Here is a 14492-nt window from a genome sequence, read left to right as displayed (position 1 = left end):
CTCTCATGTCTGGTTCTATAGTAGAGCTGAAATGAATTTTGATAAACAATCATAGAACCGATTGTGTAAAAAACATAGAAGAATAATGAAAGGAATATCTTATAAAAGTGATTGTATTTGCTTTAGATGATATGCTCTTTAGGCCCTCGAAACCCGCGTAGATCATAGACAAATCAAAGCTGGGCTGTGAGGAGTGACACGAAATGCGTGCCGCAATGCAAAAAAGGCTCGATAAATATTTCACGTATTATGCTTTATTTATTAAAGAAAAATTTTCAGCCTATATGTGCGAGAGAATATTAAAATATTATAAATAAATAAATTCACAATTTTCTATATTAAACTGTTAATGTATCTACTGCAATGTCATCCTTATCTCATCCTCTCATATCAAATATTGAAGTACAACAAGATAAGGACAACAAACATGACTCACAGTTTGAAGAGGTTACTATGCAGTCTAACACCAAATCTATCAACAAGATATGCAACCTCAACTTTACTTCCCCACAGAACTTGAGATATATATCAAGGCCAATCTAGTAGATAACACTCAATAGATAACCCAAGGCATTAGCATATTTATCAAATGTATCAAAGTCTACTTAAAGTCTAATTGTTTATTATTTATCTTTCTTTGCTTTGTTGATAATTGTAGAGCTACCGGTGTATAACTTATCATTTATCTTCTCATTCAAACAACCGTACATACATATCAGTTGCTATATATATATATATACATGACAAAAGTCCAACAAGATGGTTTTATCCTAGCCAAATATCTCTTGTTCACACAATTTTACATAGTATTAGAGCCTACCATAGGATGACTGAGATCCACACTACTTATTTTGTGACAAGGGCTAAGAAAAATACTAGCCTGCACATAAGGGAGCGTGTTGAAGAGTGGACAACCCTATTTTATTAAACTGGTTTTATGAGATGAGTTACGTTAATAAATTTCTTCACAAACCTCATTAAACGCCCAAAGGTCCCTATCTTTTAAAGGGGACAAGGATGTTCTCCATTTCATTTGAAATACACCCAGCAAATCCAATAAAGCAATAACTAAAATAAATAAAAGCCCTATCTCAACATTCTACTTAGCACCAGAAGAAGAAACTAAACCTAAGAGAGCTGCATGTGATTTAAACCAATTCATATCCTAACTAATGAAGAAAACATTCAAAACCGAAAGAACAAAGTACCCTTTGCTTACCTCGGTTACAGCTTGATGCAGTACCTACACAGGATCGGTCGTTTATGGTATATTTGAGATCATTAATATGAACCCTTTTTTGGGTGGTATTGTCTTTTCCGTTTGGGTTTATTGTTGGAAATATCATCCTCTAGTTTTTTTTTTTTTTTTTTTTTTTTTTTTTGCTCCGAAGGGTTTTGAAAAATAAAAAAGAAGTAAATTGCTAGGTTTTAGATGGTGATTGAATAAATTTGTATTAATGAAGTCAAAACCTCAGGCTGGACAGCATGGGAATGGAGAACATAAAATGAGTGAATGTCAAGAAAGGAGCATATACATTATTATATATAATGCCACAAAACCATACATTTTTCAATGAGGAAAAAGAAGGCAGCCCTTTTTGTTTTTTTTTGACTTGTACATGATTATCAAAGCACGCGTAGCCTTACCTTTCCTTCCAAGTGGCTGAGTAGTGCTTTTCAAGGCTTATAACCTTCCAAATTATTTGTCCCAAGACCACAGCCATTTTGGAGCCAATGAGTTTCACACAAAAAATATATCACAAACTCTTTCTTATATAAATTTATAACAATAAATGACCAACAAATATTTGAAGGTTACATATTCATCTAATAATTGCTTGCTCAAATTCATCATCAACAAGTCAATTTTGAATGATATTACGGGAAAAAAAATATATATAAAAGCCCCATGAATTAACAATCGTTTTTTAAATAGTCCTATGAAGTTTAAAGTGTACTAAAGTGGTAAATCAAATCACCAAAGTGTGTCAAAAATTTCATTTTTTTATTATATTCCTATGATACCCTTTTTCTCTTAAAAACTAAAATAAATAAAAAGAAAATTATTATTTTTTTGTTATATATATATATATATATATATATATATATATTATTAAGAGTGACATGTGTTACCGTTTTATTGGTGTTGACATGACATCTAACACAATTCGTCAAATGTTTTAACAGAATTTTACTCTAGGGATAAAGTTTTTTTTTTTTTTTTTGGCATATGCCAAGGACTTCTGAATTCACATTCGTACAACATAGAACAATTAATAATTTAGGCCAAGCACAGAGTCTGATTTTGCATTTATTCTTATTTTTTATATCACACAAAAGATTTGTAATTTTAGCCAATTATAGTGACCAATTTTTTATTTATCCAGAAAAAAAAAACTTTTTTTATTTTAAATAGTGCAGTATAATTTTTTATTTCAGTTTTTAAGAGAATAAGGCTATTATAGAAATATAATAAAAAAGTGGCATTTTTGTCACACTTTGGTAGTTTGATGTACCACTTGAGCACACTTTAAACTTCATGGAATTTTTTAAAACCCACTTTTAGTGGGGAGGGCTTTTTTATAATCCTAATATGGACACACATATTTCAACAAGTGACAAGTGTCATTCAACATCTTTGAGTTTCTAAAAAAATAAATGTTTAGGTTCTTAGGTTAGTAGAATGACAATAAATAACTCTTTAAACATATTGAAAAAAAAATATGTGAGAGATCGATGACACTTGTCACCTATTGAAATAAGTTGAAGGAAATTTTTTGGAATTTTTTTTGTCATTTTTATATTTTTTCCATGATATTAATTAATATTAGCTTGTTGAATCGACTAGAATTTAAATATTATGCGGCTGATCTTGGTGAAGCTGGTTCCATTCCAATATATGTTTAGTTTTTCCTCATACAACAGACGAATAGACTTTTGATTGCTCAATTTCTACATCATTTAGTCTCAAATATTGAACCATCGTATTCAAATATTATTTCCTTTTCTTTTCTTTTCTTTTCTTTTCCTTTTACTCTAACACAAACGTTTCAAAATTGTTTTGGGCATGAGATGAGCTTGTACTTGAGCCAAGGTAAAATGGATCTTCTTCAAGCCTTTGATGTGATAATTAGCATCGACATATACAGATATACTGCAAACAATTATGTTGATAAGAGCTCGTTTTACACGCTATTATCCCTATTTCGGCATGTCTCTTCTTGGGTCATAAAGTCAGTTTGTCGCCACGCTAACCATTTGGCTCTTCTTGGTCTATATGTAGTTCTTTCTCTGACGATAAGTAAGCATTCGTGTTAAAATGATCTTCTTCAAGCCTTCGATGTGATAATTAGCATTGACATATATGTCAAAGTTCTAACAACTATGTTGATAAGAACTCGTTTTACATACCATCATGTCACTATCATCCTTAATTATTTTGGCATGACTCGATCTCTTTGGGTCATAAAATCAGCTTGTTGACCCGCTAGCCATTTGGCACTCTCATACCTACTTGACTATAGTAAGATATGGTTTTGATAAGTCACCCATCAACTCAGAATCTCGAGTTTAGTTGTTCAAGTGTAGTATCTCGTTCCCTAATAACCTTTATTATGGCTCATTTATTGTCCTGAATTAATTTTTTAGAAATCAAATTATGAACCCTTTGTGCATTTTGTTTTTTGACTTTAAGATCTCAATTTTCAGTTTGATAAATTTAAGAATTGAATTAATTGACAGCATTTTCATCATAAATAATTGTAAAAATGTACAATTATGCCCCTCAAATAATAATAATTTTTTTTTTTAAAAAAAAACAAAACATTAAATTAAAAAAAAAAAAAAATTGGGTCACTCAGATTGGGGTGGCTGCGAGCTAGCCATCCCTTCGGGGTGCTCAAAACATTGCAGGTGATTCCCAAGAGGTAGCTCAATCAGCTGGGACCACGCCTAATGAAGCGGAAATCATTAGTTCGAATCCCTCTCCCGCCTCTTGCGGACATGTCAAAAAAAAAAAAAAAAATTGCAGGTGATAGCAATTAAGGTAGAAGCAGTAATTAAGAACTATCTATTTTGATTTTTCTAAGGGACTAGTAATTTAAGAAAAGAATTGACAGAAAATTTCCAACTTAAATGTTTAGATCTCTAGGTTTTTGAAAATTATAATTTATATTTACTTGCGAGATTTAGCTACACAAGTAAGATTAGCTTTAAAGCGGAGGTCGCTAGTTCGAATCCCTCTCTCCCCTCTTGTGCATTTAAAAAAAAAAAAAAAAAAAAAAGAAAGAAAGAAAAAAAGAAAAGAAAAGAGATCAGCTTTATGATCATTAATAATAAAATAAAAGAAAAATAATAGAACTTTATGATCAAATATGGGATGGCTGTTGACATTGGCAAAGTTATTATTGCCATAGCCATTTACATGTTATAACAATGTCTTTAATTATTCCCACAATTATGTACAGAATACTCTTTATTGGTTTTACAAAAGGTTATGGAATTTATAAATTAATTATTATTTGATGATACCTTTCAAGCTTAAAGTCGCCGCTAATGATACGTCATTAAAGTTGACACTAGCTGATGATTACTGATGATCATTAATGTCGACATATCGCCGCTATTAATCAATCGTAGGCGGCTACTTAACTTTTAACGACAACATTTTGTCTTTTAGGCGCGACAAAATGACCGATTTTTTTTTTTTTTTTTTGTAGCGAAATGACGATACTATTTTTAAGAGGCAAGGTTGTATTTAAGGTGAGAATACCACATGACCAATATATATATATATATATATATATATATAATTCTCATATATTGTTTTTGTAGCAATTAATGGGCACCGATAAAGTTTGCGGTTTGGATTGGCCGAGTGTTGTTTAAAAAACAGCTGGTCACACCATTTTGCGGTGCACGTGAAAAATGTGAAAAAATTTACAGCAGTTTGTACCAAAAAAAACATCTCGATCTCTTTATCTTGTTTTATGACAAGTATGCGAACATTTACATTAACTCTGTATGTACTTCATCGGGAGAAGAAAATGTTGGAGGTTAAGATTCAAGGCACCTAGACAACTTCATCGTACCTAATTTTTGGAAATTTCTAATTATTTTACTTTCACTAATCATAGAAAAATTAGGGAGACAAGCAACACATTAAATTTTTTTTTAAAAAATAACTATATACAGATAAGGACAGTAAAAAAAATTTATCTGCCCCCTTCAATATCTTAAATCTACACATAACTAAATAAGAATCTAAAAGTTATTTAGATATTATCTTATAGTTTTTAGATATATATTATCATCCATATAATATCTTTTGGATTTGGCTTAAGCACAACTATTCAGATTTAATTCGAAGTTTTTATAAGAAAAATAGAGTAAAATTAAATCTTGACCATTAAAAAAATACAAATCCAAGTCCGAGAAATTTATGTAATGGGGTCTTTGAAAGACAGTAGTAAAAATGTTTTTACCTTCTTTGATTTCCTAACTTTATAAATTACCAAATATATTAAAAAAAAAAAAATTGACACTAATTTAGATATTTTGGAATAAGGAATTATTCAGTTGGAAGTATGAACAAAACTCTAGGATTTAGACTTTATATTATTTAGATATTATGATCATTTAAAATGTGTCAATTTTATCAGTACCTAAATATAGACAAGCCTTTAATTGCCAGTTAAGTTGAAATGACAAGTCCATGTGGTGCAGAAAAAATCTTTTTGATATTTCTCTTCTTCCACTAAGCGGAGAGCACACTATATATATATCTTTGAAAAAGATGCAAAGATAGATAAGTGAGGGAGACAAGTAACGTATGAAAGATCGAATAAAAAAAAAAAAAAAAGGTGGTATAAGTGTTTGTACCCTTTTGGATTTCTTAGCTTTAAATGTAATAAATAAATAAATAATATGAGGATAGTTAAGTATATTTTATGCCTAGAAAGTTATTGAGCATTTGTTGTTTTCACAGGCACTTTGATTTTTCTTATTATTTTTCATATTTCCTGGACATTTGGAAGAAATAAATCTTTTGTGTTGATTATAAATTATTAAATTGGTCCCTGTAACAAATAAATCTTTGTAGATCAAAATGAGCTCATAAACTCCTATGGCTTGCAAAATGAGAGTTCGTGTAAAATTACAATTTTACCATCAAACAAAGTTATTGAAAAAATAAAAAATAAAAAATAAAAAAATAAAAACTTAGTTTAGAGTTTAGCTCTAGGGTTAGTTGACCACTCTCAGGGGCCTTTAGGGGTGGTTTGGCCACCCGTAGAGCTAAGTTCTGGTAGTGGTCGAACCACCCCCATCCCCAAAGCCATTGAGGATGGTGCTACATCCCAAGTAGTCAATTTTGAGGGTTGTTAAACAATTTCCATCACCTTTTGGGTCTCAAAACCCTTGGGATGGTTTCATCATACCCCAACAATCGGTTTTAAAGATGGTCAAACCACTCAATTTCCCTAAATTAATTAGCTAGCTCGTTAATAAACGCGAACTCAACCTGTGTTTAAATTAAAATAAAATGAACATAACTTGAACATTCAATACTTAGTTCGACAACTTGCGAACAAATTCAAGTTTACTCAACTCGGTTAGACTACAATCCTATATCTACTTAAACATATTAAAAAGGTCAAAAAAAAAAAAATCTACACATACAGAATATTGCAGAAGATGACAAAAAGGGGTTTACTGTGGCTAATCAAATGTAAGCAAGTAATGCGTTGCCGCCGCTAGAGGATGGTGAAGAGGGGCTTTGACTGTTTGTGAAGACGCCGAGTAATGCACAGAAATCACCCATAATTCCACGCGCGTTCGCACGAGACATGATGTAACATGTAACATGTCTTACATGGAACATGCATTTCACTCACGACATACTCATTGGCGCTCGGGCGATCGATGTGGTCGACGCCAACATCTTTCTGTCTATCTTGCATACTTGGATTGCCTTGCGCAACATTTATGGCAATATACGGTCAAAAATAGCCGCTACCGATCAGAGAGATGGTCGGATGGGGTTGAAAATTACATGAATCATGGAATTGTGTCTTTCACATGCCATCGTGGCATGCATATGGGTACCGTTTCCGATGTTTAGAAACTGTGATGTGAGCCACGTAGCCATGTCCGCCAACTGCAGCAATAATTATACCCAACATCACTACTCGTGTAGACGTGCATGATACGTAAACAAGTCGAAGTATGTAGACCACTTGTTTGTAGAAAATTAATTTTTTTTTTTAAAAAAAGGTTGCTGTATTAATTTGTCCCTTTGAATCGTCATTGCCAGACTCATCGCCGTCTTGCAATTATATATAATTATTTCTACATATCATTCTTTGGTCACAATCTAGTAGTAATAATAGTTTCCTACTCTATTCTATCAACTAGCCAAGACTTCAAAAAGGGATGTAATTATTCTTCAAATCGAGTTAATTAGAACATTTAAAAAAAAAAAAAAATGCAAGTGAAAATTATATGTTGTAGTGATAGAATTTGAAGGAAAATTTTGTTAAAACTTAAGCTCTGTTTATTTCGATATAAAATATATTTTAGAAAAAAATATATCCTATTTTCTAGTATTTGATACGACCGAAAATTGTAGTAAAATCGAAAACAGTTTCAGTTGACTAGTAAATTTTTCTTTAATTTTTATAAAATGAATTTTATTTTTTAAAACAATAAACCATTTTTTAAATTTGAGCTTCGCCACTGCTGGAGGTCACCATTTGCCATTGAAGTTTGCCAACTGCCATTGGAGGTTGCCTAAATCCGCCTTCGAAGATCGCCAAAAGTTTGCAGAATATGCGAATGAAAGTTTTCCGTTGTCGCTGATTTTCACTATAAAATCCGCCGCTGTGGGTTGCTTACCATTGTTGATTTCCGTACGAACTAACCACCAAAAAAAAAATGTTTTTCAAATTATATAAAGTTGTTACAAAAATACGTGTATTGCAAAAATTTTATTATAATTGAATTGAGATAACTCTAAAGTTTGTATTATGATAGATATCATGTAATGACCTCATTCTCTAGGAATTTGGCATGCATACAAAACAAGCAGAATGGATATATACTAAATGGAATTGTAAGCTTGACATCATCATATAAATAAATAAATAAATAAAAAATCACACTCAAAATTTATATTGATGTTTTTGGAGATTCTCACCTCCAATTTAAAAAAAAAAAAAAAAAAAGAAGAAGAATTAGAAGAAGAAGAATGTTCAGCTTGCAGCATATATAGCTAGTAATACCCTCTAAAAGATTTTTTTTTTATCAACCATATGAAAAAAATAAAAAATAAAAAATAAAAAATATCAACAGAATGTTCAGCTTTGCAGTATAGCTAGTGATACTATATATATTATCCATGTGAAAAAAAAAAAAAAAAAAATTTGAAAAAAAAAACATTCAAGAAAAAAACAGGAGGACTAAAACCCGTGTGGGGCCCATCTTTGTGAAATTGCTTGCTAGCTAGATTGCTAGAAGGCCGCAAAAGAGGCGTATATAAACTCCTTTGCTGATACCACTTCAGTCACTTCTCTAACCGCTAGCACCTCTTTAAAAAATCAGCTCCGGGAAGTTTTCGAAACGTTTCTCTTGGAAAACACCATGGCCAGACCTCAGAAACGATATCGAGGCGTCCGTCAGAGGCATTGGGGCTCTTGGGTCTCCGAAATTCGCCACCCTCTACTGTAATTCCCCCTCCCAGCTCTGAGAGATGTTTCTCTTTTTTACTTTGCATCAAAAGCAACGTTTCTACGCTATTCCTTTCTACTGAAAGAAACGTCTTGATTATATTTTGTTTTAGAAAGGAGAATTGGTAGTGAGACTGACAGATACATTTTCAATGATTTAGTTTTTATTATAAGAAGCAATTGAAGCTCCCATTTATGCATCTTGCGGAGTGAATTCTCTAGTTTTTTTGTACTGAAGAAACGTTTCGTTTGTGTGTTTGTCATGTTCAGGAAGACAAGAGTATGGCTAGGCACATTCGAAACGGCAGAGGACGCAGCACGAGCGTATGATGAAGCAGCAAGGCTCATGTGCGGGCCAAAAGCACGTACAAATTTCCCATACAATCCCAACGAGTCTGAATCAAATTCATCCTCCAAGCTTCTTTCTGCAACTTTGACAGCCAAGCTACACAAATGTCACATGGAATCCCTCAAAATAATGGCCAAAACATCCGCAAAGAAAGAGCCCCAAGAGGCAGAGTACACCCATTTCGCGGCGGGCAGTAATGGGATTGCCGGAAACAGCGGCGAAACGGGTTGCGGGGCGGGTCAAGTACTTGAGAGTATGGATCATCAGCAGTATAAGCCTCTTGAAGACGACCATATAGAGCAGATGATTGAGGAATTGCTTTATTATGGCTCGATTGAGCTCTGCAATGTCGTTCCAACACAGGGCTCTGACATTATTAACATGTAGGCAAACTTCTAAAATTTGCTAAGGCAACTTTTTGTTTATTTAGATTAATCCAGAGAAATATGTAATAATGTTCGATGATTTTCTGTTATATACAACCCACTACTAGAGCATGCGAAACAAGAACATCATGAGAAAGACAGAGCTCAACTCAATCTTTTCCTTTTTTCTTTTTCCCCCTTCCCCTTTTGTGGGTGCGATTAAATAGGCCAAGTTTTGAAGCTCCGGGAAGTGGGCGAGAGCTAGAATTTAAAAGGTACAATTCTGGGGACCCCAGAGGGTGGAATTGTTGGGAAAGAACATAGGATTTTACAATCTCGGATTATTCTAGGAAAAAGATTGGAAGACAAAAGTGATCAAGACAATAACAATGTCGGTGATCTTTCTTCTACTATTTGTAGTGATATTCAAATCGGTTCGCGTGCATGAATCTGCTTAGCAATTATAGTCGCATCCGGCAATGTCAGGTGCCAAACAGCCAAAGTCCTCTGTACTTCTTGATTCCTAGGTTCTACGCTTCTTTTTTGTAGAGCCACTCTCCAAGTAATTCATGGTCGCTGGATTTGCGGCTCGTGACAAAAAGTCGGGTGATGTTAAGGCAAGAGTATAAGAATACAAAGGTTAATTATAATCCGACCCATTTAATTAAATGGATTATACATTCCAATCATAACATTCTAATTTTGTGTTGGATTCGTATCGAGTTCATGAGTAATATCAAAAATTAGCAGCTCTAAGTATAAGCATGTTTAGAGTTTGTGTATTATTAATTGAACAAAGTTTTTGTTCAAATTGGATCGAAAAAAACTTATCTAATCCAGTTTATTAAACTCATATGAGCCTCTATGGTCTATACCTTCCTTGGGGCATACGAATGGGAGAATAAGAGGCAAACATTGAAGAAATAAAAATTGGAATCTAGTGTTATTACTTTTTTTTCGAACCATAGAGTCGATACGTGTCTTGCACAATGAGTTTTCATTCAGATGCTGCCAAATATGGAAATTACGGAGCCCATGATGATGCCATTTCATTGTTTTCTCACCTGCTTTTTCCTGCTGATTTTAGACTTGACAGCTTTGTTATCTCTTCCACCTTAGCTCCTTTGCTTGGAAAGCATCACTTTTGACCCACATACTCATACTCATTTTTTAATTATTATTTTTCATAAATAAATTACAAGAAGAAAAGACAAGTATATGAGATTTTCTCCACCGTAGTTTATTCTTTGTTAGACTATTGATTGGAAGAAGCAAAGAGTAGATAAGGCGCTAAGGGAAAGTTTCGCATTAATCCAAATACGAAAGTATTGATTCAATGACTGATTTTTATTGTCTGTCATATAACAGACAACTTACCCATTAAGTCATACCCATTTTGTTTTCCACAACTTAGCAAAAGACAAACTCAAGGAAAAAACGACTTCTTAATTTTACACAACATTACTTAACTTCTTTGGTCGTTTTTCCCCTCCTCTTTGTTGGATACAGATTTGTCATGAGTCAATGATTTAACCAAATCCCTCTCAATCCTGTTTCCATTAGGCAGCATATAAAATATAAAATACCACATGCAGCTATTTAACCTTTATTCCATAAACAGGGTTTTTTTTTTTAAAAAAAAAACTCTCAACACTAATCAACTAATCAATAGGTGGATTATTCACAGTTGGAGGCTTCTACTCAAATTGAGCTCAACTTGCATGTGTGGGGCTTCTAGGCCTCTGCCTCAAGCGCCGGCCGCAGACACAGAGACAATAATCCTCGCTCATGTGTTGTAAAAAAACTATAGTACATGTGTTGTAGTTTCGTGTAATGTAAATGAGGGCCACTATTATTTGCTTCATAAATTGTATGATCTTTTTAGCTGATTTGTGACGATATAATAAGATCGATTACGATCGTGTTAAACTATAATTACAGACAATAATGATTAGCACCATCCCACCATTAACAGAAATCTCTATCATCATATTTGTTGGTATATGCTTGAATTGATATTTTGGAGTATAATTCTTCTATAAGTAAAGCATTTTCCTTTTTGAGGCTATGCTACTAGTCACATGATGAAAATGAACTTTCCCTCTCACTTTTGAAGTGTGAGGCTAATCTACTTTAATTTTTTATTATCATGCTCATGAAAAGGCTTAGTGGATCCAACACTTTGGACCCACATGTTCATATATGTTAAGCCCTTTTGCCATGTCATTGTCTGGCAAAATAGATCTGCTTATATCTACATGGATTAGGATGTTTGATTGGAGAGATCCAGCCAGTCAAACATTGTTTGCTACTCAGTACTATATATCATCATCAATCAAAATCTACTTGGAAAAAGTGTATACCCTAAAACTTGGATGGTGTTCTGTTTAACATTAGTTAAAAGAGGTTAATATTATATTATTGAACCTTATAATTATTCCATTCTAGTGGTTTTAATAACGTTGTTGGGATGTTTAAGAAAAAAAAAAAAAAAATTGTATGGATGCAAGAGGACACACATGTTGATTTTGCAGCATAATTAGATGAAACTTTGGCGCATGAAAAGGCCAGAGAGTGTGAGAGATTCAAGCACATATTATGAGATAGAGAGTAGGAGATTCAGGTGCATGAAAATGCTAGAGAGTATGAGAGATTTAGGCACACATTATGTGCTAGGGAGTAGGAGATTCTGGCGCATAAAAATGCCAGAGAGTGTGGCAAATTTTGACACAATTATGTGTCAGAATCTACCACACTCTCTGCCACACCAAAATGTGCCAATAAATTATAAATCCGGTAAATTATTATATGCTAGGACTTCTTGAAGGACATATTTGTCGGGACTTTCTGGCAGTCTCATGTGCCAAGTTATGTTCCATGATATAATTTTCCGAACACTTCACTACTAATATTTACTAACTACCAAATAATATATACTTCTAGGCATTTAATCATACTTCCTAGGATGTCTAACATAATAATATTACCTCTTCCTACCTCCCCCTTCCTTCTCTCGTTTTTCCCTTTTCTTCTCATTTTTATTTTTCAATTTTTGTTTTTTTTTTTTTTTTTTCCCTTTTTGGAAGTCATATCTATCCCTCTCCACCCTCCACCTTCAACCATTGAGCCCTCCATCTGCTACGCATATCTCCTTCCTCCTCCACTCTCTTCGCTGTCTCTCTGCAGTAGATGTACGTTTCCCCTTTTTGCTTCTGCACGTACAACAACCACTTGACACCTCTCATGGCGATCCTCTTCAACACTATCACTTATGTCGGTCTCAATATAATCTTTCCTGCATGCAGTGGCATCCAAGCTCCCTTAACGCTGAAAATGACTCCTCACTTTGCAATGCTTCAAATACCATCGATTTGACAACCCTTTTTTTGGCCTTTGGGTCAATAAGATATTGGATAATTTGGATTGGACCAATTCTTTGATCCATTTATATTTCTTTATGATTTTCTTGAGCATTATATTAACTTTATTGGGGTGTTTGTTGAGGTTTCCCATCCCCTTATTACATACATTTTTTTTTTTAGTTTCAATGAAATTTTATCTTACGTACCCATATATATATATATATATATATATATATATATATATATATAAAATAAAAAAAAGTGCGGGTTTTTCATTTTATTATTATTTTTTACACGAAAACGTCTTAGAAAAGAATGAAAAAAAGATAAAATAATAATAAATAAAAGAAGGGTTATAGAGGAATCTATTAATTTTAAACACTACTGATTTTTGGCTATCGGTGATGGTTTTGAGTGGATCGAATTAAACTAACATTAAATAACAAAAGAAAAAGGTTGATACGTTTTGGCCTAATTAACTATGTTAGACATCTTAAAACCATTTAAAATGTTAAATTTTGGTTATTTGAGATGTAATATTATTATTTTTATTACATTATTTGACAAATTTTTTTTATATAGTGGTAATGCTTAATTGTTATTTTCATTGGAATATTTGAGCTTAAGAAAGTTTCGCCTTTAGCTTCCAACTTAACTATTCTTCTCCCGATTCTCATGTTTCGTTTCAATGACTACATTATAATTTAATTTGAAAAATCTTTTTGCGAAAATATCTTAGAAAATAATAGCAAAAAATATAAATAATAATAATAATGAAAAGGAAAAAAAAAAAAGTTTATAGAGGAATGATCGAATTAAACTAATATTAAATAACAAAAAGCAGTCACCCAAAACCATTTAAAATGTTAAATTTTGGTTATTAATTCTAATTTTGGTTATTAGGGATGCAATATTATTATTTTTAGAGCATTATTTAACAATTTTTTCTTTCGTGTTGATGCTTCTTATTGTCATTGGAATATTTGAGCTTAAGAAAGTTCCTTTAGCTTTCAACTTAATTATTCCTATTCAAATTCTCACACTTTTGCTCAACCACTACAAATGGAAACGGTTTTTGCTGATATTCAAAGCTTATCCTATAGATTTAATAGCAAACAAATTATTTTAATTAATCTATTTGTTTTTATGATTCCCAAATTCAATGTCCAGGCTAATATGTCATATATAACTCTTTTAATTTTTAGTGGATTGAAGTTAATTAATAACATTAAATTACAAAAATAATAGTTTCACTTGTTACAATTTTAACACTCCTAAAATGTCACTAATTGTCAAGCTTTTCTCTCCCTTAAAAAGAGAGAGAAGCTCTCAACCCTTGTGTGGTTTTTCTTTGAACCTTTTTGTGGTTCTTCACCGCCTCCCCATGAGTGACTCTTGAGAAGGAGGTATTGCCACCATCTTCTGTTAGGGCGATTGATACATTGAGGAGTCTTTTAATAAGCCTATAACATGGCATGTTGAGACACCATATAATTCAAAGCTTAAGTTTATGAGTTTGGGCCTAACAATACTATATTAACCGCTCACACTTTTTACATATTTTCAATATGGGACTCTATCCTTCTATACTCACATATATATCCATCACTACATTGATACACTCTCCCTCAAATGGAAGCCTTTTATTAATCTTATGAGCCATCTTCAAGCTCACTTGTCGGTAAGGGTGGGC

At 32.7% G+C, this 14492-nt stretch overlaps 1 protein-coding gene across 1 annotated transcript; it reads left to right on the top strand.

Moving 5' to 3' along the window:
• The first annotated feature begins 8577 nt into the window (after positions 1–8577).
• On the top strand, positions 8578–9886 carry LOC132188230 (ethylene-responsive transcription factor ERF003). The gene is made up of 2 exons (XM_059602642.2): positions 8578–8720; positions 8994–9886. The coding sequence occupies exons 1-2, from the start codon at positions 8638–8640 to the stop codon at positions 9457–9459; spliced, it is 549 nt and encodes a 182-aa protein (XP_059458625.1). The 5' UTR covers positions 8578–8637; the 3' UTR covers positions 9460–9886.
• Positions 9887–14492: the final 4606 nt, after the last annotated feature.

This window comes from Corylus avellana, chromosome 6, assembly GCF_965113065.1.
Source record: "Corylus avellana chromosome 6, dhCorAvel1.hap1.2, whole genome shotgun sequence".
Lineage (NCBI taxonomy): Eukaryota > Viridiplantae > Streptophyta > Magnoliopsida > Fagales > Betulaceae > Corylus > Corylus avellana.
The sequence above is the reverse complement of the archived record's forward strand: the minus strand, read 5'-3'. Positions and strand labels throughout refer to the sequence as shown.